This window comes from Triturus cristatus, chromosome 11 (assembly GCF_964204655.1).
Source record: "Triturus cristatus chromosome 11, aTriCri1.1, whole genome shotgun sequence".
Taxonomy (NCBI): Eukaryota; Metazoa; Chordata; class Amphibia; order Caudata; family Salamandridae; genus Triturus; species Triturus cristatus.
Genome location: NC_140594.1, coordinates 149,689,681 through 149,713,113, shown reverse-complemented (window position 1 = coordinate 149,713,113; position 23,433 = coordinate 149,689,681). Strand labels below are relative to the sequence as shown.

The window sequence follows — 23,433 nt, the reverse complement described above, 5'->3', positions numbered from 1 at the left end:
AGTGAGCTTTGTACATCTGGCGAGAGCCCGTTAGATCTCAACCAGGTGTGGTGACGAAGCGCCACAGTCGTAGAAATGGCTCTACCTATTGAGTCCGCGGTGTCCAAACCACACCGAATGGCGAACTTAGCCGCATCCTTATCCTCAGCAAAAGCTTGAGACAGCACAGCTTGGGCCTCTTCAGGACACTGAGGCAACACCTGTGGAACGGCATCCCACACCGCGTGGAAATAGCGTCCCAAGAGGCAAGCGGTGTTCACCGACCGCAGCCCTAAGCTGGCCGAAGAGAACAACCGCTTGCCGAACTGCTCCAGCTTCTTAGAGTCCTCATCCGGCGGAGCCGTGAAAAGGGCACTCTGGGATGTCGAAGCTTGGATGACAAGGCTCTCGGGCATAGGATGAGTGGTCAGAAAGGCAGGATCACCCGGTACTGGGCGATGACGCCTGGCGACATTCTTATCCACCGGGACCCCTGTGGCTAGCCGCGACCAAGTGCCCAGTAAGACGTCAGTGAGGGCGTTGTTAAATTACAGCAGGGGCTCCGACGAAGTGGACGCCGTCTGGAGCACCTCAGTGAGGAGATTAGTATTTAGGGCCACCGTTGGGAGATCAAGGTGGAGGACCTCAGCGGCCTCCTTTAACTCCTCACACTGACGAGCAAGTGGGTCCTTCGACCCCTCCCAGTCATCCTCAAGCTCTGCCGTATGAGGGACATACTGCAGCGGCAGGGCAGGGACCGGGGATCGAACAAACTGCGCCGGGAAAGGCGCGTGACAGAGGCCAAACCGGCGCCGTGTCCCAATGCGGATCCCAAGTAGGGACAAAATTGTCAGAGAACCTGGGCAGGGGCGGAACAAATGGCATCCGCTGCGGCGCAGGAGGCGGAGCCGAGGGCGGCACTGGGGCCGGAGCCTGCAGCGCGGGACCTTGTGGCACCGTGGCCGGAGCCAGCGGCACAGGATCCTGCAGCGCCAGGGCCGTAGCCGCTTGTGGTGCCGATGGCCCGACAGGATCCTGACACGGGACCGTGGGGCCCAAGGGTGCGCCATAAACAGGCGGTCCATGGTAGCAAGAAATTCTTGCACCTGTGCGGGAGTCGCCGACTGACCCGGGTAAGGTGGGTAGGCCGCGGGACTACCGGGCTCCAAAGGAGCCGCAGGGGCAGAACCCGTCCCCCTCATCCGCATCCGGGGACTGACGGGGGGGATGTCAGAGAGCGACCATGCTTCATCGTCTTCTTTTTGTGTCGTCTCTTACCCGAATCCGAGGGTGAATACTTGGAGCCCGAGGAGCGATGATGGTGGTCCCGTGAGCGTTCTCTGGAGTGGCCCCTGGACCGTGAACGGCGCGGAGACAAGTGCCGGACCTCACACAACTTCCAGCAACGCTCCCTCAAGGCCTTCGGGGCCATGGCCAAACAGTCCATACAGGCCCGGGAGTCGTGGTCGCTCTCCAGGCAGTATAGACAGACGTCGTGGGGGGTCCGCCACCGACATATTGCGACGGCAGGCCCCACAAGACTTACAACCAGTGCACCAGAGTAGACTCAAACTTACAGGAGACAAAAAGTCTCAAAAAGACAGTCAAAAAGTGACTAAGATACGTGCTCTAACCAGATCTGCAAAAATAAACGATGGATTTAACCCAGATCTCTTGACTGGGGGAGAATGTCTGCATTGTCAGCATTCCGTCCATCATTTGTTTGTTGTAACGCTTTTCGCCCTAAGTGGGATGGGTATTCCCAGACGTGGGACCCGTGCTCACTACGCCACTGGAGTCAAGCTATCCTGGCTGATGACGGCTGATAGCCAGAAACCGGTCCTAGGATGCTTGATTCCGGTCCAGGGAAGACATGGCTTGGCAGTTCGGGCTGGACTGTTCCCATGAGGCACAGGGTCAAGACTGATTTGCATATGGCCATGTCTAAACTGGGGTGGTGTAGTGGGCAAAAGAACGATGGATTTAACCCAGATCTCTTGACTGGGGGAGAATGTCTGCATTGTCAGCATTCCGTCCATCATTTGTTTGTTGTAACGCTTTTCGCCCTAAGTGGGATGGGTATTCCCAGACGTGGGACCCGTGCTCACTACGCCACTGGAGTCAAGCTATCCTGGCTGATGACGGCTGATAGCCAGAAACCGGTCCTAGGATGCTTGATTCCGGTCCAGGGAAGACATGGCTTGGCAGTTCGGGCTGTTCCCATGAGGCACAGGGTCAAGACTGATTTGCATATGGCCATGTCTAAACTGGGGTGGTGTAGTGGGCAAAAGAACGATGGATTTAACCCAGATCTCTTGACTGGGGGAGAATGTCTGCATTGTCAGCATTCCGTCCATCATTTGTTTGTTGTAACGCTAACCAGATCTGCGCTTACTGGCACGGAAAAAGAAAGAACTGACGTCAGCGCGCATGGGTGGCGCCTAAGTAGTCTCCGTGACGTCATCTTGGAGCTTACGACGCCAGCGACGGACACGGAGCCGCACGACGCCACCTACCGACGCGCAGGGGCACTGCTGACAAAAAACGTTTCCGGATCCAGTCTGACGCCAGGGGATATTCTAGGGTAAGGAATCTATCACTAACGTGTCTCTTTCAGATAGTTATTACATCGTTGAAAGATCCTGTGGTTTGAACCCATTGACACTGAAGTTCTTCTTGTAAAGGTCTCATTTGCAGGCGAGCTAGTGGAACTAGATCGAATGCGGAGGAGAGCATGCCCAGTAGAGACTTGAATATTCTCACATAAGTGCACTTTTTTCTGTAAAGTGTGAGAGTCAAGGTTAGTAACCGCTGCTGCCTTTCTTGGGAGAGGAAAGCTTTGTTCTGAATGGTGTTCAAGGTGGCTCCTAAAAATGTCATTGTCTGACTTGGAGAAATCGATATTTGTGGGTTTATTGAGAGTCCTAATTTGTGGAACAGATCTACACAATCGTCTGTGCCAACCTTCGCCAGATGTGCTGACGGAGCATTCAGGAGCCAATCGTCCAAGAATGGAAATACCTGATGGACCTGGTTCCGCACGGCAGCTGCACTGGAACCAAAAACTTCGTAAAAATTTGTGGAGCCGATTTGAGGCCGAAAGAAAGGCATGATAGTGGGTACCAGCCACTGTGAATCGGAGGAATTTTCTGTGTTTGGGGTGTATAGGAACGTAGAAATAAGCATCCTCTACATCCAATCAAGTCATGTAATCTCCACTGTTAAGTCGTCACAGGATGGTTGATTTTTGAGGAATTTGTTTAATTTTCTGAGGTCTAAGATAGGTCTCTATTTTCCCGACTTTTTGTGAATAAGGAAGAAGCGGGAGTAAAAAAGTTTCCTTCTCTTAAGCAGTGGAACCCTCTCTATTCCCCATTTTTGGAGCATAATCTTCGCTTCCTGTTTCAGTAAGTGAAGACGAGGGGTGGGGAGCGATCCCCTGGGTGGAGCGTTTGGAAGGAGTTGGGTAAATTCCAGAGTTTGGCCATACGAAATAAGGTCCAATACTCACTTGTCTGATGTGATATTGCGCCACTGACAGATATGGTTGGTAACATTTGCACCGGTTGGGAGGGGGAAAACAAAGCTGGTACCCAGATGGGATCACTGTTTGCGCCCTGAGTCACATGCTTCTGATGCTCGTTTTCAACTGGAGCCCTGCCTGGAGAAACCAGCTGTTGCCTGTCGATAGGATTGTTGCTGGTATCCCTGGCGATATTGTGGTTGGTAAATCTGGGTGTGCTTAAAGTTTCCTCTATATCCAGAGAAACCACGACCTCGAGCTCCCTGAAAGGGCGCTTAACGGTATTGTAGGGTAAATTCCTCCTTATTTTCTTCTGGAATAAAGTCTCTCATGGTTCCTATATCGGACCATATTTGTCGATCGTAGCAGCCCAGAATGGCTAATTAATTAGACGCTCCGATAGATATTGCAGACATTGAGGAAAATCTTTTTCCACTGGAGTCCAAACGGCGCCCCTCTTAATCAGGTGGAGACGTGATGGGAGTGGATGAATTTATCATTCTCCTCTGTGCTGCCTGGTTAATCGCAGAGTCCAGTTTGGGGTGACCTGTGAGACATGCAGGGGAATCCTCCGGTGCCCTGTATTTCTTGTCAAGCCTTGGTTGTACCGGCCCCACAGAGGCCAGTGTCTTCATTACTTTAATACCTTCCAGCCAGATATAATCTATGATAGGTATTGACCTGATTGTTTTCTTTATGACTTTAAAGAACCATCAAGACAGTCAATCTAACGGTTTGACAATTGTGGGCAGGTGAAATCTGGCCATAGCTCTTCCATTAGGTTATGAAAACCTCAAATATCCTCTGGAGGTGAGTCCGAAGGATGAGGAGGAGGGGCCGGTGTCGGTACCACATAGTCATCCCATTGATCCGTAGGCGGAGGAGGATCATGATTTCTCCATCCTCAGGTTCTTCTTCAGACATGGTTAGGTCCTAGGTAGAGGGATTTGAATGCGTGGCGTCAACCTAGGCAATGCAGGAGGCGGAGGTGGTGGCATCAGCAGTGCCACAGGTGGAGGTGGCGGCACTGTTACGTGCCTCTATCGAGGAGAAAATCTTTTGTAATCTGCCAGCACGGCTTGTAAGTCTTGAATTAGAGACGAAGGCAGTTGAGCAGGTTCTTGTTTCGACTGTTCATAATATCTGAAGTGGTAATACTGTGCATGAGTTACTGGATATTGCTGATAGTACTGTTACTCGTCGTAATAGTCCTCATTCTCTTCCTGACACTTCACATTTAGTTCGGAAGGACTATGAGCCATCCCAAAGGGACCATCATCATCAGATTCCTCAACGTCTTTGAGGTGACTTGGAAGCAACAGAGAAATCTTTGGTGTTTGAAATTCAGGTTGCAGTGATGTTCTAGGCAATCTAGATGGTGTGGATTGCATTTATAATGGGAGCGGAGTCGACAGGCCCATTGACAACACTGGAATTTTTATCGCTTGCACAGTCGTTGACTAAGCTTTCAGCGGCGGTGGAATTGTCGTCAATGATGGAGCTCTCGTCGACGATGAAATCTTAGTCGACGGTGGGGTCTTCGTCGACGGGGTCTTGGTCGACGATAAAGGTAATGCCGATGGTATAGGGCTTTTTATACTCGCCGAAGTAGTCAGGGCCGTCGATGGTCTCGACAACAAGGGAGTAGTCGTCGTCTGAGTCGCTGAACAGACATCGACTGAGAGACTGATGCCAATGAGGATTTGTGGCTGGATTTGTGCCTGGAATGACCTGAAGATTCAGGTTTTTCCTTAGAAGTCCCAGAAAAATGATGGGAACTCATCTCTGAGGAGACCGTTGACTCTTTCTCCTTTTTCTGAGATTCTCTTGTCAGATGAGGTTTTAGGATGTTTCCTGCTCTCCCCCAAGCTGACCTTCAGGCGACCTGGGCCTCTTTTGAAATTGAAGAAGTGTCACTCTCCTCATCTGAAGACGACCATTGCTACTTCTTCTGCCACAATAAAAGCCTGCCCTTTAGGTCTTTGCTGAAAAAGTGTGGCAGATTTTACATTGTTTTGCCACATGATGGGGAAAGAGGCAATAGATGCAATCTTTGTGGGCATCATCAATACGCACCCTCTTCTTCCCACAGGATTTACAAGGTTTAAATAGTCCCTTCTTATTGGACATTTGTCTATAAAGCAAGGAATATAACTTATCTGAGAAATTTGTTGAAGAACGGAGCAGAGCTCAGGGAGACTCCCTTTACACACTATGCGCGGTGAAAATCTGAGGGATTCAGCCTCTCTTGGGAAGGTTCTAGAGGGTGCTGGTTGCCGACTGTGTTCAAGTTTGGTCTTTTTTTTTTTTTTTTTTAGAAAAGGAGGTAGATGGTTGCCACCATGATAGCCTATGCAAATTTTAAATTACTGCTTTATATATATCACCCTGGGACTCCCACTTCGACGACGGGGAACGATTCAAGCATGTGAATCTATGAAAAATACCCCAATCCTGGATAAGAAATAGTTCACTTTAATGAAATAACTCTTTACCTTTAAAGAAGTCGCCTGGATAGTCTGCAGAAGGGGATACCAGTGGAACGTCAAGATTTACTATTGATTTCATCACTATTTCCAACGCATTTCTCCCATACTATAAAAAGAAAAATGACATTACAGTTGTTAGAAGGCTGACAGAAACAAACCTATGTACTCATGTAAAGCACTGAACATGGTGTAAACTGGCAGTAATTTAGCTCAAAGGATTGTTCAGCAGGTTAAGTCCCACCTTTGAAAATCAACAAGTCAACAATTTGAATCAGAAACTTCTAAATATTAACAGTAATTTTAACAGCAGCATAGTTATTTTCAAGTGTTACAAGACAACAAGACTATAAAGCATGCAAAACAGTTATTGGTAGTGTTGTTTAAATAAGTGAGATTAACAGTCCCAGTTTTAGTTTAGGGTGAATTTAAAGTGAGCAAACATAAGAAAACCACACACCAAAAGTTTAACTTCTCTTCAAAACAAACAAAAATATGTGAGGCAATGTCCTGCCCACTACTACTAAACTACAATGCTGGTTTTTCAGCCACATCCAATATAGCAACAATTCAGTGCCAAACAGTCCTGTCAAGACTTCAATTATTAGTGCAACTGAGAAGACATTCACCTTGTTCAAATATTTTCTCAGACACAACAAGGGTATTTTAGGCCCAACGCATTAACAATCCGTTGTGTGACATTCTCAAAGGGTTCCCATTGTATTCATTATTTCTGACTATGCAGGATGTCCCCACTGTGCTTGAAAAAATAATAAAATCTTCTTACACCTTACTTACAGCATTAACAGCTTAGTGAAGATCAGAAAGCTAACAGGGAAATTCCCCATTACCCCTATTATAGAGCAACTATGTGCAAAAGCTACCTCAAATGGAACTACAAAACTGATGTGATCTATACGTGGATACACAATCAATCTTCCCTCAAATGCCCAACATCCCACTGCTTCTTTAACTAATGAGTCACTCTGGTAGTCAACTTGGGATTATATCTCAAGTCTGACCTTGACATGTCAGACTATCAATTGCTAGAAATAAAATGTTGACATCCACAAATGCGAATGTGGACAAAAGATGGAAGAGGACTGTGGAAATACACATGTAAATTCCCCTATGTAACAGCAATTTCATTAATGCTGAAATAGGCTGCAGTTGCCATTTCTGGCCTGGGATCCCTCTCTATTGCTCCCTTGGCCAAGAGAGCCTTGACTTCCTTGCAGAGTAGCACAAGATGATCCTCCGTTTGCCGATCGAGAGTTGGAGGCATAGAGAGAAGGGTAGTCTCGATGGGGAGGGAGTATCCCCTTCGGAATATCTGCAACACCCACCTGTCAGAGGTGATGTCACGCCAGTGGTGGAGGTGATGGCATATCCTGCCACCCACTGGAAGCTCCGAAGGAACGGACTAGGAATGATTTGCAGAGGAGGAGGGGATGGTGGTTTGGCTCGACTTCTGTCCTCCTGACCCTCGAGGATGGGATGAACCACGGACCCCAGAGGTTGCTGAACTTGTGGAACCCGCTGGCTGGAATAGTGTTGGCGCGGTTGAAAGTCCCTTTCGTAGCCACAAAAGGAGGGAAAAGCAGATGCAGAACGGGTTGTAGTACTCAGGCCGAAGGATTTGGCCGTAGCCCACGAATCCTGGAAGCACTCAAGCGCTGCACCATCCTAGTCTCCAAAGAGGTTAGGGGGAGACAGAATGCCAGAATCTGGGGAGGTGTTCAGGCCACTAGCATCACCCAGCTCCTCATACCAGTCCATGTCCTGGGGCTGCAGGATTTCTAAGGGGTTCTGCTCCCCATCCAAATCCTCTTCCTCCAACCCTTAAACTTCAGAAAGAGGCTGGTTAGACCGTATGAAGCAGTAGGACATCAGCGCCGGCATCTTTCGTGTAGAATGGGCTTTAGGGGGAATGGATAGCGTTTGTTTTGTTTTGCTTTGTGGTAGCAAATCTGCATGCATTTTACAATCCACCTAGCTATCCCTGATTTTGAGATGGGGTTGCCCTTGTGTGGTGAAGAGAAAGAGACAAACAGCTGTTTGGTCTTTCTGAAAGGTTGTGTTCTTTGGATATAGTAAAGTAAGGCTCGTTTGACATCTAGCGTGTGTAGAGCCCTTTCTGCAACAGTTTGAGTTTGCGAGAAAAATACCGGTAATTCTACCGATTGGTTTAGATGAAAAGGGGAAATTACTTTAGGTAGGAATTTTGGGTTTGTACGGAGAACAACCTTGTTCTAGTGCATTTGGAGAAAAGGTTCTTGTATGGTAAGTGCTTGTATCTCACTGACCCTTCTAAGGGAAGTGATGGCTACAAGAAAAGCGGTTTTCCATGTGAGAAATTGCAGTTCGCATTTATGCAAAGGTTCGAAGGGCGGTCCCATTAGCCTTGTGAGAACTATATTTAAGTTCCACACAGGTGAGGGTGGTACTCTGGGGGAAATTATTCGTTTTAGGCCTTCCATGAAGGCTTTAATGGCAGGCAATCTGAAAAGTGATAGGTGCTGCCTGTTTTGTAGGTAAGCGGCAATTGCTGCGAGGTGTAGCCGAATTGAGGTATATGCTAGGTTACACCTTTGTAGATGGAGTAAGTAGCATATGATGTGTCGTATAGACACGTCTAGAGGATTGATTGTGTTGTTATGGCAATAAACAACAAATCTTTTCCACTTGGCAGCGTAGCAGGCTCTAGTGGTAGGGCGTCTAGCTTCTCTGATGACGTTCATACAGTCAGGGGGAAGGTTTAGGTATCCGAATTCTAGAACTTCAGGAGCCAGATCGCAAGGTTGAGCTGAGCTGGGTCCGGGTGCCTGATCTCTCCATGGTTCTGGGTTAGGAGGCATGGCGAGAGGTGTAGCTTTTGGTGTGGTACTACCGAGAGTTCCAGCAGCGTGGTGTACCACGGTTGTCTGGCCCATGTTGGAGCTACTAGGATTAGTGTGAGGGAATGCTGTTGTAGCTTTCGCACCACTAATGGAATTAGTGGGAGAGGTGGAAAAGCGTACGCAAATTTGTCTGACCAGTTCGTCCATATCGCATTGCCTTTGGACAATGGGTGTGGGTATCTGGCGGCGAAGCTTGGGCATTTTTTGTTTTTGTGGGTGGCGAAGAGGTCTATCTGCGGATGCCCCCACATTTGAAAGAACGGGTGAAGAACCTGCGGGTGAAGTTCCCACTCGTGGATCTGCTGCGTCTGTTTGCTTAGCAGATCTGCCATGGTGTTTTGGACTCCTGGGACGTGTTGGGCTAGGAGAAAAATCTTTTGTGGAATTGCCCATCTCCATATGCTCTGTGCTAGTTGAGAGAGCTGTAGAGAGTGTGTGCCGCCTTGTTTTTGAATGTAATACATGGCCCTCATGTTGTCTGTGCGAATGAGGACTGCCTTGCCTAAAATCTGTCTTTGAAAGGATTTTAGGGCTAGAAAGATTGCTAGTAACTCCAGATGGTTGATATGGAGTAACTTTTGTTGCGGCGTCCATGTGCCCTGCACTGTGAGATGTAATAGATGAGCTCCCCAGCCGGAGAGCGATGCGTCTGTTAGGATTATTTGTGGAACCGGGTTCAGGAACGGTCAACCTTTGGAAAGGTTTGTGGTGCTCCACCACTGCAGAGAGCGATGGGTGCGACCGTCTACCAACACCAGATCTGTCAGTTGCCCCTGGGCCTGGTTCCATTGGCGCGCTAAGCACTCTTGGAGTGGACGCATCTGGAGCCTTGCATGGGGCCCTATGAAAATGCAAGAGGCCATCATCCCTATCAGTTGCATAAACACCCTTGCTGGAAGGGAGTGTTGAAGTATGAATCTTTGACGCAAAGCCTGAATGCTTGCAATCCTGGCCGGATTGGGGTAGGCTATGGCTTTTGAGGTGTCTATGGTGGCACCGAGGTATTGCTTTATGTGGGATGGTGTTAGCTGGGACTTTTGGTGGTTCACCGTGAAGCCTAGTTGGTGAAGTCGTTGGATTGTAGAGGCGGTATGGTGTACACATTGGTGTAGGACGTGGCTTTTATCAGCCAGTCGTCCAAATATGGGAAGAGGTGAATGTGCTGTCTTCTGAGGTGTGCCGCCACTACCGCTAGGCACTTGGTGAATACCCTTGGTGCTGTTGTGACCCCGAATGGGAGCACCTTGAACTGATAGTGTTGCCCGTCCACTACAAATCTTGGGTACTTTCTGTGAGCATGGTGTACCGGAATGTGAAAGTATGCGTCTTTCAAGTCCAGTGTGGTGAGGAAGTCGTTCTGGGAGAGGAGCGGAAACACCTGCTGAAGCGTTACCATGTGAAAATGTTCTTGTGACATTGGGCGTTGCCTGGGTGGAATGTTTGGGGGGGGGGGGGGGGGGGGGGGGGTAGATGTTAACTCTAGGCAGTACCCTGAGCGAATAATTTGTGTCACCCATTTGTCTGAGGTGATGGTCTCCCAGACCTGAAGGAAATTTTGTAGTCTGCCCCCGGCCGGAGTGGGATGGTCTGGAGGGAGCGGGGGGAAGTCATTGGGTAGGCGGTGTGGCAGAGCGGGCGGTATTTGTTTTGCCTCTGCCTTTATTGTTATTGCCCCTACAGCCGCCTCTTTGATAACCCCTTGTGAAGGTGGACTGAGTGGGGGATTTGTAGGAAGTGGACGCGCTATCTGAGGAGTAGCCTCTAGACTTACTCCGAAAGGAAGAGCGGCGAAAGGAGCGCCTAGGAGGGTGTGACTGCAGGGCTCCCATAGATTTCGCCGTATCAGTGTCCTTCCTCATTTGCTCAAGGGCCTCATCTACCTTTGGGCCGAATAGGTGTTCTTGGTCAAAGGGATGATTTAGGATGGAGGCCTGTACCTCAGGTTTGAAACGTGATATTCTCAGCCAAGCATGGCGACGGAGGACGACGCTAGTGTTAATGGCCCTGGAGGCTGTGTCTGCTGCATCTAAGGCACAGCATATGGAGGTGTTATTGTCTTACCCTCTTGAATTAATTCATTGGCCCTATTTTTGTATCTTTCCGGGAGGTGGTGCATTATGGTTTCTAATTCATCATAATGCGCCCTATCGTATCTGGCCAATAGCGCTTGGGTGTTGGCGATACGCCATATATTGGCTGCCTGTGACGCAGTGTGCTTTCCTGACGCATCCAGTAGCTTTGACTCTTTGTCAGGTGGTGGTGCTTCGCCTGACGCCTGAGAATTTGACCTCTTCCGTGCAGTGGAAACCACTAGGGAATCTAGTGGCGCTGGCCCTTTGATATAGGCAGGATCTGTGGGGGCAGCTTTGTACTTTTTTCTATGCGTGGGTTAATGACCCTAGCCCTGACTGGGTCCTTAAAAAACCCTGGCGCATGTTTTACTACCCGCTTGAGCATAGGTAGTATGGAGGTAGACCTATGTGCGGTATCAAAGGTGTCGAGGAGGAAATCCTCCTCCACTGGGTCAGTGTGTAACTCTACCCCGTGATAATGTGCGGCCCTCTGAAGTAGGTGGTGGAAACCTAGTGAGTCTTCCGGTGGAGATGGCCTGGAAGGATAAAGGTCATCTTGTGGGACGTCTGGAATATCTGGGTTATTTTAGTTGTCCCATGGGTCTGGGGATTCTGTAGGGGTGGGGTCTTGGGGCACATCCCATGGATCGGGATATGGGTTCCCCTGATCATCATCGTCTGGAGACGGGGTCGGAGAGCGATGAGGTGGGGGTGGAGAAGGCGGAGGGGGCGGAGGTGGAGAGGGTGGAGGAGGTGGGGAAGGAATTCTGAAAGGGGAGGTAGCAGAGTCCTTCCTCTTTAGGGGTGGAGGCGGAGCCGGTTTGTCCAAATGTCTCTTTTTGGAAGAGTGCCAAATGTCCAGTTTTTGGATCCTTAGAGTTTTTTGTAAGGAATCCGGTGTAAACAGTTCCTGTGACTGAAGACCTCGGCGCCGATGACTTTTTAGGCTTGTCTGTGCCGTGCTTAGCACTGGGCTTGGGAACCTCCGATTTCTTGGTCGGTGCAGAGGTGGGCTTTGGCGTGGAAGTGTCGGTGCCGAGGGCCTTATGGGGTTTGGTCGGTACCGAAGATGGCGTCGGTACGGAAGCGCTGGGTTTCGACACGAGGACTTCGGTGCAGAGCTCTGTGACGAGGTAGAGGCCGGTATCTTTTTCGGTGCCGAGGTGTGTTTGTCGGCACCGCTGGAAGGCTGGCTCGAGCCTGAGCCGCCTGAAGGCTTATTTGGCTTCTTCACCGGGCCCGAAGGTGGGGTGTGTGAAGCAGTGGCTCTGGTCTTGCCTAGGCCCGGAGGCGAAGGAGTGACCGGAGCCTTTTTGGGTGTCGGCGCGGGGGTGGGGGGGGGGTATATTACTCACGACCCTCGGCGCGGGGTGATGTCCTCTACATCGGAGTCGTCGGCTTCGAAAGCACCGACGAGGTCCTCTTCGGTGTGCTGCTGTCCCGGATCTTTGACGTCCTCTCCGAAGATGTCGACTGGAACGGAGGTCGAGGAGTGCGCCATGTTTCGTCTGGCTCTTCGGTCCCGAATAGTCTTTTTCGGTCTGAAAGACTTACTGGCCGGACAGTCTCGAGCCTCGTGTTCAGGGGAGAGGCAGAGGTTGCACACCTCATGAAGATCGGTGTGGGGGAATTTGGACCCACATCGAGGGCACTTCTTGAATGGAGTTCTTTCCATCAGCAGGGACCGGAGCTTGGGTAGGCCCGAAGGCCGCCGTCGACGACTGAAACCGAAGATTTGTCGATGAGAAGGTGATTGAGGAGATCGCGATCGAAACAACACCGCGATGTGAGTGAGGATTCCGCTTCGATCGTCGAACTGGAAATGTTCGGAACCGGAGCGCGAAGATTACATCCGAGCCCAATGGCAGAAAAAAACAATCTGAGGATGGAGCCGAAACCCATGCGCAATACGATCCAAGGGAGGAGTCACCGACCTTGTGACTTCCAAAGACTTTCCAAGAGGAAAAACAAACTGCAAACATCCGGGCCCAACACCAGATGGCGATCTATGCAAAAGTGTGTAATCCGCAGCTCATATGCCTCGAACATTTAGTTTCTGCAGTAGGTTTATGGTGACATCAGTGTGTTGGTAACAAGTGTGGCTTTTGATGTGTGAGTAACAAGTCCAGATATGGAAAACCTGTATACTATGTCTGCACAGGTGAGCTGCCACACATGTAAGACATATGGTGAAGACTTTGGGTGCGGTGCCACACATGTAAGACATATGGTGAAGACTTTGGGTGCGGTAGCAACTCGAGTGGGAGCACTTTGAACCGGAAATGCCGAAAAGGTTTGTTAGAAACCTTAGATACCTGCTATGTGCCGGGTGAATAGGAATATGAAAGTAGGCATCCTTGAAGTCGAGTGCCACCATGAAGTCACCTTGCTTGCGGGATGATATTTTAATGAGTGACTATGTGAAACTGTTTTAAGAGAATATACTGGTTTAGGAGTCCGAGATTCAAGATTGGTCTTAAGGACCCGTACTTATTGGGAATAAGGAAGTATAGTGTATAGACTAATTTGTACAAAAACAACACCAAATGCACCACTTAAACAATGTAATTCAAATAAGTCCAAGTTCTTAAGGTATTTTTCGTTTTTCAAAAAAAGCTCTTCTTTATTATGCAGTGAATATTGCAATTAGAAAACAAATTTTCAAACACAGCCAAAGCAGCCGACGCGTTTCGTCCACCTCTGGACTTCTTCAGGGCAAGAAAGCTTGTGAGGGATTGACACCGTCTTCGGGTTCTAAATTTCTCGTTTCAGCTCCCTTGCCGCTCGACAGGACAGGTGTATTTTGACCTCACCTCCGAGATACGGACTCGGGTATCTCTCACCATGTTATAGCTGCCTTCACAATTTGGATGAATATTGATACTGACCTCCACTATTTTTGTCAAGCCGCATCTGGGCCAATCAACAGACATTTGCGTTATTCCGATTATTCAGTGCTTTATTTGACAATAAAAACATTGACTTCTATCCCCTATAATTCTGATAACTGAATTTAAGAGGGAGCTGAAACGAGAAATTTAGAACCCGAAGACGGTGTCAATCCCTCACAAGCTTTCTTGCCCTGAAGAAGTCCAGAGGTGGACGAAACGCGTCGGCTGCTTTGGCTGTGTTTGAAAATTTGTTTTCTAATTGCAATATTCACTGCATAATAAAGAAGAGCTTTTTTTGAAAAACGAAAAATACCGTAAGAACTTGGACTTATTTGAATTACATTGTTTAAGTGGTGCATTTGGTGTTTTTGTACATGTATTTTCCAGTTACTGGAACGGCATTGTGCTGGCGGGTGTCAACCAAAATTGCACACTTAGGGTGAATAGACTGTATCACCAACGATTACACTGAGTTATCTTACATCTGGTGCTGCTCTAGAGGGCTACCGTTAGCATTGTGGTTTGGTTTTTCCTGTATAGACTAATTTGCCCTGTTGGTGGAGTGGCACGGGTTCTATAGCTCCTTTATTGAGTAGTGCTTGTACTTATTCCCTGAAGAACTGCTGATGTTGTGGGGAAAGTTTGTGCTTGTGAGGTCGAATGGTGGGAGGAGTGAAAGTGAGCACCTAACAACCATGTTTGATAATGTCCAACACCCACTGGTTGGAGCTGATGTTCCGCCAGGCGAGAAATAACTTTTGAAGTCTATCCCCGACAAGTCTTGTGTGATGAGGAATGATTGGAGAGTCAGGGTTTTGTGGCTGTTCTACTCTATACAGCACTTATAGAGTGCATAGTTACCCGTAGGAATACCAGTGAGGATAGTGCAGCACAGACTCATTAAGGAGATTTATAGGGACCCATTCTGGAAGAGCCAGGTCTTTAATAATTTCCAGAACGACAGTGCCTTTTTGGCTGACCTGCACTGTATGCAAAGGATAGTCCTCAGTATTTTGGCCTTTTGACCATAGTTATTTTGGCCAATGCAGCATTGGAGGATCGCAAAGTTCTAATGGGAGTACAAGCAGATAACAGTGAGCGGGAGAGCAAGGGCCCTTTGTCAGAAAAGTCCCTATGGGCAATGCAGTGACTTAAATTGAATCCTCTTGGCAACCGGGAGTCAGTGGAGGGAGCTCAGGGCTTGTCTGGAAGATTGATGTCTGGGTATGTTGTATAGTATCCGAGCGAGCAAATTCTGTACCACCTGCAATTTCCTTATTGTGGCTTTAGGAGCTCCCAAATAGAGTGAATTATCATAGTCCAGACAAGAAAGAATGAGAGCATGGACCACAAACCTCTTCAAGATGGGAAGAAGAAGAGGGAGACTTTTTCAAAGCATTCTGAGCATGCCATAACAAAATAGCTGACAGCTTTACTATTTGGGAGTCAAATTTGAAGCATTTATCCTGCCACATTCCTAAGCTCTTTATGGCTGATTTTGTAGCAGGAGGAAGACCTAAGCTGCTCGGCCAGCTCAAACTCTTGGAAAATTTAGGCTAGTTGCCAAGGACCATAAGCTCGTTTTCGTCTCCATTCAGTTTAAGACAGGAGCTAATCATCCAATTGGCAACTTTCTCTAAACAAGGGCCTAATGAGGGGCAGAGAGAATCTTCATTCCGGGCAAGAAAGGAGACCAATTGCGTATCATCTGCATAGGAGGTTGTTGAGATCCCAGAGGAAAGGACAATATCTGCAAGTGTCCCCATGTGCCCTTGCCTCTACCTCTAGAGATATTACCTCTATATGACGCTCGTAGTAGCCTCTAGACGAGGTTTTGGGTCTGAGTCTGCTGGTAGGAGGTGGAGGTCTCAAGGTAGGTGGTCTCAAAACCTCCTCGGTAAGGAGTGGCAAACTGAGCCACAGTGATATAGTGTCTGCAGCACTCCCATTGCCTTAGTGGTTTCATTATCTTTTTTAATTCTTTTAAAGGAGGGTATCTACTTGAGGATCAAAAACATGTTTCCCATCAAATGTGAGGGTTAGGAGCTTTTGTTGACCTTCGGATTTCAACCCTGCAACCCAGAGCCAAGCATGCCTGCGCAATAGTACACTAAAATGTACCCCTTTAGCTGCATTATCCGCAGCATCGAGAGAACAGTGAATTCTTGTATTAGACATTCATTCACCCTCAGAGGCAATCTCGTTTTTTATGTTCATCTGGGAGGTATTGGAGTATCTCTGCCATGTCATCCCAGTGAGCCCTATAGTATCTAGACAGGGGGCTGATAGAATTTGTGATTCGCCAGTGATTGGCGGATTGGGTGGTCACAAACTTTCCAGCTGCGCCGATCTTTTTACCATCCCTATCTGGTGGAGATGCCTCGCCAGATGCTTGGGAATTTGCTCTTTCACTTGCGGTTGCCACCGACTGAGTCTGGGGATGATGACGATGGATATAGATGGGGTCGTTAGGTGATGCTTTATATTTCATATCGACCCTTGGTATTATGACTGTAGATCTTACTGAGTCACGGATCATCTTGTGGAGGAATATTCAAAATGACTGCGTCATATCCACCACCAGCTAAGAATGCAATGACCCTTCCAGAGAATATGGTGCATGGGCAGCTGGCAAAGCCGGTGCATGATGTAGAGCAGGTATAAGTGGCGGGCTGATGTGTACAGGGCTTGTGGCCTTGTCCATCTTTTTCCTGGTCTTCAGTGGAACAGGAACATACAAAGCCTCCTTGATCGAAAGCCGTCTCTTGGAGGGTTAGGCACCAGTCAGCGGCGCCCAATATCAGGGTGGACAATAATGTACTTCTGTCTAGAGTCAAGGCAATCCTGTAGTTTCTGAAGCACTGGTTCCACTGGCTTTAACCCATGTCCTGCTTTGGGGGGGGGGGGGGATAGGGGGGGGGGGGGGGGGTGGAGTTTTCCACTCAGACGCTGAGGATTTCAGTGCTGAAGTTTTAGGTTCCAAAGCCGCCTGTTTTGGTGCAGACATCGGGTGGTGTTTTAATGCCTAATGTCAGAGTGGTCAGGTTGGATGTTTTTTTTCTGCCCCGCGCTGGGACTGGGCATATCTGAAACTAGCAGTCTGTGCACACCATGACCCGAAGGCAATGGCGGCCCAGCAATGGGCTTTGGTCTGTGTGGCATGATATCAACCCTTTGTGATGTTTGGGGGGTGGGTGGGGGGAGTGGTCAATGCCAAGGTGGTTGCGCACATTACTCAAGGCTTGTTGAGTTGGAGACTAGTCCTGCAGCTCAATGTCAGAGCCAGAGCTATTGTCGTGGGAGATTGTCCCTTCATCTGCCGCCAACACTTGTGCTTTTATATCTTCCTGGAGGTCAGAGGTCGTGTTTTGTCCACGCTCCTTTGAAATATCAAGACCTCAAGTCAAATGTCACGCAGACCTGAGGGAGCTGCAGGCCTTGCAGCTGTTCATGCTCGGGGGAGATGCACAGAGGACACACCTCGTGAAGGTCAGTGCAAGGAAACTTTGTGCGACACAGAGAACAAAAACTAAAAAACTCCTTCTATTCCATCACAAGTGGACATGATTCGGTTAGAACGCCTAACGTTGAAAACAGTGCCCCAGAGAGCAAAGGCCCACGAAGGGATGTGGTCGATGCGAGTCACCCCGATGAAGTGGTCATCGCCCCGATCAACAGGGAGTCAAAGAGTACTGCGATCGAAAACAATACCAAATAAGTAGGCATAGACCGAGAAAGCTATAGCACAACGGTCTTAACCCAGAGCAGAAGAGCACAAGTCCGAAACCAACAAACCAACCTAACAACAAAGTTGATGATCATGCGCATTACCAGCAGGAGTCACACTACCTTGTGACTTGAAATACTTTACACGAAGAAAAACCACTTGCACACATCCGGGCTATACACTAGATGGCTGACTTATGCTATGCTTGTTTATCTACAGCCACACATGCCTCGAAATTTCCTGACCTTAGTAGCCATCAGAACGAGGAAAGATGCATCATGCAAGCAAACTGCACAACATTCAATCCCATTTCCTGAGATGAAGCAAGATCTGGTGCAGTGTTACAATGCAGTACTTCTCTTTACTGATCCATTAGCTGGCGAGCTACAGATCTAGAAAGATTCTACATTCCTCTCTTGGGTTCTTCCCTCTAGACTAAGAGTTATGATGAATGAACGCTTTTCTCCATTTTTAAGGGGAGGCACTACTAGGTCTATTACTCACAGACAGGGTGTAAAGGCGGGTGGACGGGCCTTAAAAATAAGCAAGTAGCCATCTCACACAATAGTTAGAATCCAGTTATTTCCTGTTGTGTTTTGGCGGTCTTTTAAAAGCCATGATTTACAATCCTCTACTGGAGCAACGTGGGAGTCTAGGTAAAGGAGCTATTGTCTCCTGTTAAATAGCAGATGTACTTTTGAACTAACAGAATGAGGCTGGTACAAGTTATTTCTGGTGCCCAGTCTTTGGTGATAAAGTATTATCTGCGGTTACTGCTGCTGCAGGGGTCGGCATATTTAGAGGGGACTGAAATTTGTTGCAGGTAGTAGCAGTGATCTTTATGTTGGAACTGGTACAGTTTCCATATCCTCCAAACATACATCCTTTAATGGTTCTGCCTTAGCTTCCATGTGCTGAATCTACTCTTCTATATGCTGACCTAAGAAAGAAGAGCCAAAAAATCTAAAATAATTTTTTGGCTCAGGATCTGGTTTTAATGCTCAGATGCACAGCAATTGGTCATAACTTCCTAGGAGGGCTGATGAGCAGACTGCTTTTAGCCCTATAGATACTGTTCCACATATCTTGACAGGCATGTCTATCCGCTTGTTTTCCCCATCAGGCAGGACCAATGTTTGCAGTGCTGAGGCATGCGGTTTGTGGACCACTGACACTATTGCAGAGTAATGTTTTAGGGCCCTGCTTCGGAGGACTATAATTTTCATCCACTGTTGGAGAGGCTACTTTGGTCATGGCTGAAACTGAAAGCTGCCATTATAACTGGCATTGCAGTATGAGATGTTTCCAATGGAAAAATGAGCTTGCAAGCACCTCAAACCGGGAACTGGTGATTATGTCATCAACAGGCAGTATTTGTGATGGAGAACTAGCCTACGAAATTGTTGCGCAAGATAAGGGGTCATCTTCCAAGTCCAACTGAGATATAACAGGAGAACAAGGTCTTCTATCAACTTTTAGGAGTAGGTTTATTTTTTAAATCTCATGGATGTGGTAATAGCACAATACCACATAAAAGGAGGACTTTTTGGAACCAGTGACCAATGTATGTCTAGACACTAAAACAGCTTTTTGAGCTGGCGTAGGAGGCAGCTGGAGACACCTCAGCAGAGCCTGCATCAAAACTTTTTAATGGGATGATGAAGCCTAAAGATACAAGATGCACTGATGAGGAGAGGATGATAGCTTTATCTTTTTTTCTGAGTGTTGCTCTGTCTTCTGACAATGCCCGTTTTACTCCACCTTCCTGCTTTACTTTTGAATGGATCTCCTTTCCCGAGAATCCTTTGGGACAGGTGGCAATCACAATGAAAGTGAAATTCTCCATGGCAGTTAGTTCACCTATTTTCCTATTGCACCTGGACTATCAGGTCCTCTAATTTTCCACTTTTTGAGGGTCCTTATATACGTTTTGGCACAAAACGCTTAGTAGTTAGATGCCAGAAGACGGGCCTCACAACTGGTGAAAGTCTGTAGCAAACATTTTCTTCCACAAGAGGCACTTTTTGAAGGTATGGGAACTGGAAACTGTAGTAGACAATGCCTAGAAAAGCATTAAAGAACAAGATACTTACATTTGGTAACAATGTATCTGTAAGAGACATTAGTAGCTATAGATTCCTTACCTTAGAATTACTCCCAGGTGTCAGACTGGATCTCGAGAGATCATAGCTGTACCCTTGCGTGTCTGTAGGTAGCGTTGGTCAACTCCGCGTTCGTCGTTGGGGTTGCCAGGATGACGTTGCGGTGTCTACTTAAGACACTGCCCCTGCGCACTGACATCAGTTCTGACAAAACTTTCCATGCTAGAAGCGTAGAATCATGCAAGACACTGACCACTGATGCCCATAACTAGGGCCCTGTAAGGGAGTCCCTATCCCTAGAAGTCAGTTAGCAGAACGGAGAGGATGGATGGGGCGGTAAGGAATCTAAAACTACTAATTTCTCTTAAAGATACATCGTTAGTAAAGATAAGAAACTTGTTCATCTGAAAGAAACCCTAGTTACAGATTCCTTAACTTAGAATAGATACCCCAGCACTGCCAACCCCAGAGGTGGGTCTGCGGACTAAGTTCACACCAGGAAGTTCTGGAGAACAGAACGGCCAAAAAAGCCATCTATCCGGACTTAGCTGCCCAGACAATAAAGTTTCATGAATGTGTGCAGGGATGCCAATGTGACGTTCCAAAGCAATAGTGGCTGCCGTTGCCCTGTGGACACGCAGTCCTACTGAAGATTCCTTTTCCGCCAAAGAAGAACAGAACAGATCTTAATGCATAAGAAAACCTATTGAGAGATGGAACGTTTGTGCACTGCCCGACCTTTCTTGGCACCCACATTACCCACGAAGAGTTGATTATCCACCCGGAACTCTTTAGTGCGGTCAAGGTAGAAAGACAATGCACGTTTTGGGTCCAGACGGTGGAGCTTCTCCTCCTCTTTGGAAGGGTGCGGAGGTGGGAAGAAGGTGGGCAATGTGATGGTCTGGCCTATGTGGAAAGAGGTAACCACTTTGGGCAGAAAAGAGGGTCTAGAACGGAGGACTGCTTTGCCCAAATGGACAGCAAGAAAGGGAGGGCTGGGAGATAAGGCTTGAAGCTCACTCACCCTGCGAGCAGAGGTGATGGCAAGCAAGAAAGCAGTTTTCAAAGTAAGGAGACGAAGAGGACAATTATGTAGTTGCTCAAAGGGAGCACACAAGATAAGTGAGGACAAGATTCAAGTCCCACTGGAGCATTACAAAAGGAGGCGGAGGAAAGAGAGGAGTAATGCCCTTCCGAAATCTGCTAACAATAGGGGACCTCAATAGAAAAGGCTGATCAGGAAGGCCAAGAAAGAACAAAATGGCCAAAAGATAGCCTTTAAGAGTGTGCAGAACCCTGCTGGTCCAAAGGAAGAATGAAGAGAACCTCTGAAAGGGGGGCATTAAGGGGATCCACAGCCTTTGCTGTGCATCATACCACAAATGTGTTCCATCAACAGGCGTATACTCTTTTAGTGGCGGGACGCCTGGCTGCCAAGATGACAATACAGACATTGGGAGGAAGGTCGTAAGCTGCCAACTGTCGCTGCTCAATCTCCACGCAAGGAGGTGGAGACTGGAAAGGTTTGGGTGGAGGACCGACCCCTGCTGCTGTGATAGAAGATCCTCCCGAAGAGGCGGTCTGATCGGAGGATCGATGGACATGCTCAAGAGCTTGGGGTAGCAGACTTTTCGTGCCCAGTCTGAGGCCACAAGAATTACTTGGCCCGGTCGCGCTTGATCTTCAGCACTCTGGGTAGAAGTGGTACAGGCGGAAAAGCGTACAGGAGGCCGCAATTCCACTCACGACGAAAGGAGTTGCAGAGCGAGTGCCCCCATGAAAACTCCCAACACGCCGAACTGCTGACATTGCGCTTTCTCTTCGGTGGCAAAAAGATCTAACCAAGGCTCTACCCACTGCTGAAAGAGACCTTGCACCACCTCCAAGTGAAGGCGCCATTCGTGATCCAATCATGCACCAGCGGCTAAGTTCGTCCGCCGTGGCGTTCAGGAAACCTGCCAGGTGTTGAACCACCAGAGATATGCCCTGATGTTCCAGTCATGTCTAGAGGCGAAGAGGGATGGAATGCCTTAAGTGCAAGATGAATCGCCCAGAGCTCCATAAGGTTGATGTGGAGTTCGGACTCCGCCGGAGACCAGAGGCCTCTGATCTCTGCCTTCCCCATGTGGCCGCCCCATCCCAGAAGTGACGCATCCGTCACTATTGTGAACTCTGGTTGGGGAAGGTAGAGGGATCTGCCACAGACCCAATCCTGGTTTGTGAGCCACCACTGCAACTGGCTTGTAGTCCCCTTCGAGATCTGGAAGACAAAAGAAATAGTCCCCTGATGCTGCGCCCACTGGAACTTCAGGTCCCACTGTAGAGACCGCATATGCCATCTGGCATGATCCACCAGCAGGATGCAAGAGGTCATGAGGCCCAGCAGCCTCAGTCATTCTCACCGAAATCCGGGATAGAGCTGGAACATCAGTATTATAGCCCGAAAGTCCCAAACTCGCTGCTCGGAAGGAGAGACCCAAAACTGCGCTGTGTACAGAACCACTCTGATGAAAAGGAGTTTGAGAGGAAATTAGGTGCGACTTCAGCACATTGATAGTGAACCCCAGAAAATATAGGAGGACCGCCGTGGTCTGGAGGTGGGAGACGACAGCCTGGGGTGAGCCCGCCTCTTCAACAGCCAGTCGTTGAGATAGGGGGAAGACTGGAACCCCCGATCTGCGCAGATGAGCTGCGACCAGCGCCATAACTTTCGTGAATATCCGCAGGAAGGCCAAAGGGGAGCACGGTAAACTGAAAATGCTTGTGGCCTACCATGAACCATAGGTAACGCCGGTGGGAAGGCAAGACAGGGATGTGAAAATAAGCGTCCTGCAAGTCCAACACTACCATCCAGTATCTAGGGCAGAGGGCAGCCAGGACATTAGCCAAGGTTAAAATTTTTAAATCCTTCCGGAGGAAGTGGTTGACGTCCCTGAGGTCTAAGATAGCACGCAGGCCTTTGTCCTTCTTGGGTACCAGGAAGTAGTGGGAGTAACAATCACGACCTACTTCTGGCACAGGGACTCGTTCGATAGCTCTCTTGGCTAAGAGAGCTGTAACTTACTGGCGGAGAGGGGCCATGTGATCCTCCGATATGCGAAGGAGCATTGGTGACAGGGAGGGAGGAGTAGTCTCAAAGGGGAGGGAGTAGCCCCTTCGGACTAGCTGCAAAACCCACCTGTACGATGTGATGATGTGCCAGTGGCGGAGGTGAAGGCGGATCCTGCCGCCCACTGGCGGCCCTGAAAAGTTGGACTAGGAGGGTTTGGAGGCTGCTGCAGTGGGGTCATTGGTGGAGTGCCCCACCCACTGGCCGCCAGACCCGTGACGCTGGGTCCCACGTCCCTGCATGGACTGGGTAGCTTGCGTAGCCCTGTGGCTCTGGGCGGAAAGTGGTGGGGTACCCCTTCCGTAGCCATGAAAGGAGCGAAAGGCAGATTGCACAGGGCAAAAGGTTGCTGTGAGTCCCAACGATCAGGCTGTGGCCCTAGAATCTTTTAAGCGCTTGAGCGCGTTGTCCGCCTTGTCACTGAACAGGCGACGGCCATCAAAGGGCATGTCCAAAAGTGTCAGTTGGATACCCCCAGAGAAGCCAGACGTTTCTCAGCCAGGCATAGCGTCTCAGGGCTACCGATGTGGAAACTTTCTACCCAGCAAGTTGGCCGTATCCAGTCCCCACCGGATGTTTAACTTAGCTGCATCATGACCCTCAGCAGCAGCGTGGGTGAGCACGGCCCGGGCATCCTCCGGGCA

General features: G+C 48.8%; 1 protein-coding gene across 7 annotated transcripts in view; it reads right to left on the bottom strand.

Moving 5' to 3' along the window:
- SBNO1 (strawberry notch homolog 1) overlaps positions 1 to 23,433 on the bottom strand; it is a 1,282,279-nt gene that overhangs the window by 292,078 nt on the left and 966,768 nt on the right. For all 7 annotated transcript variants that reach the window (XM_085634811.1, XM_085634813.1, XM_085634807.1 and 4 more), the window contains one exon: positions 5,998 to 6,097. In XM_085634811.1, the coding sequence (XP_085490937.1) occupies positions 5,998 to 6,097 (100 nt within the window). The remainder of the gene's footprint in view (positions 1 to 5,997; positions 6,098 to 23,433) is intronic.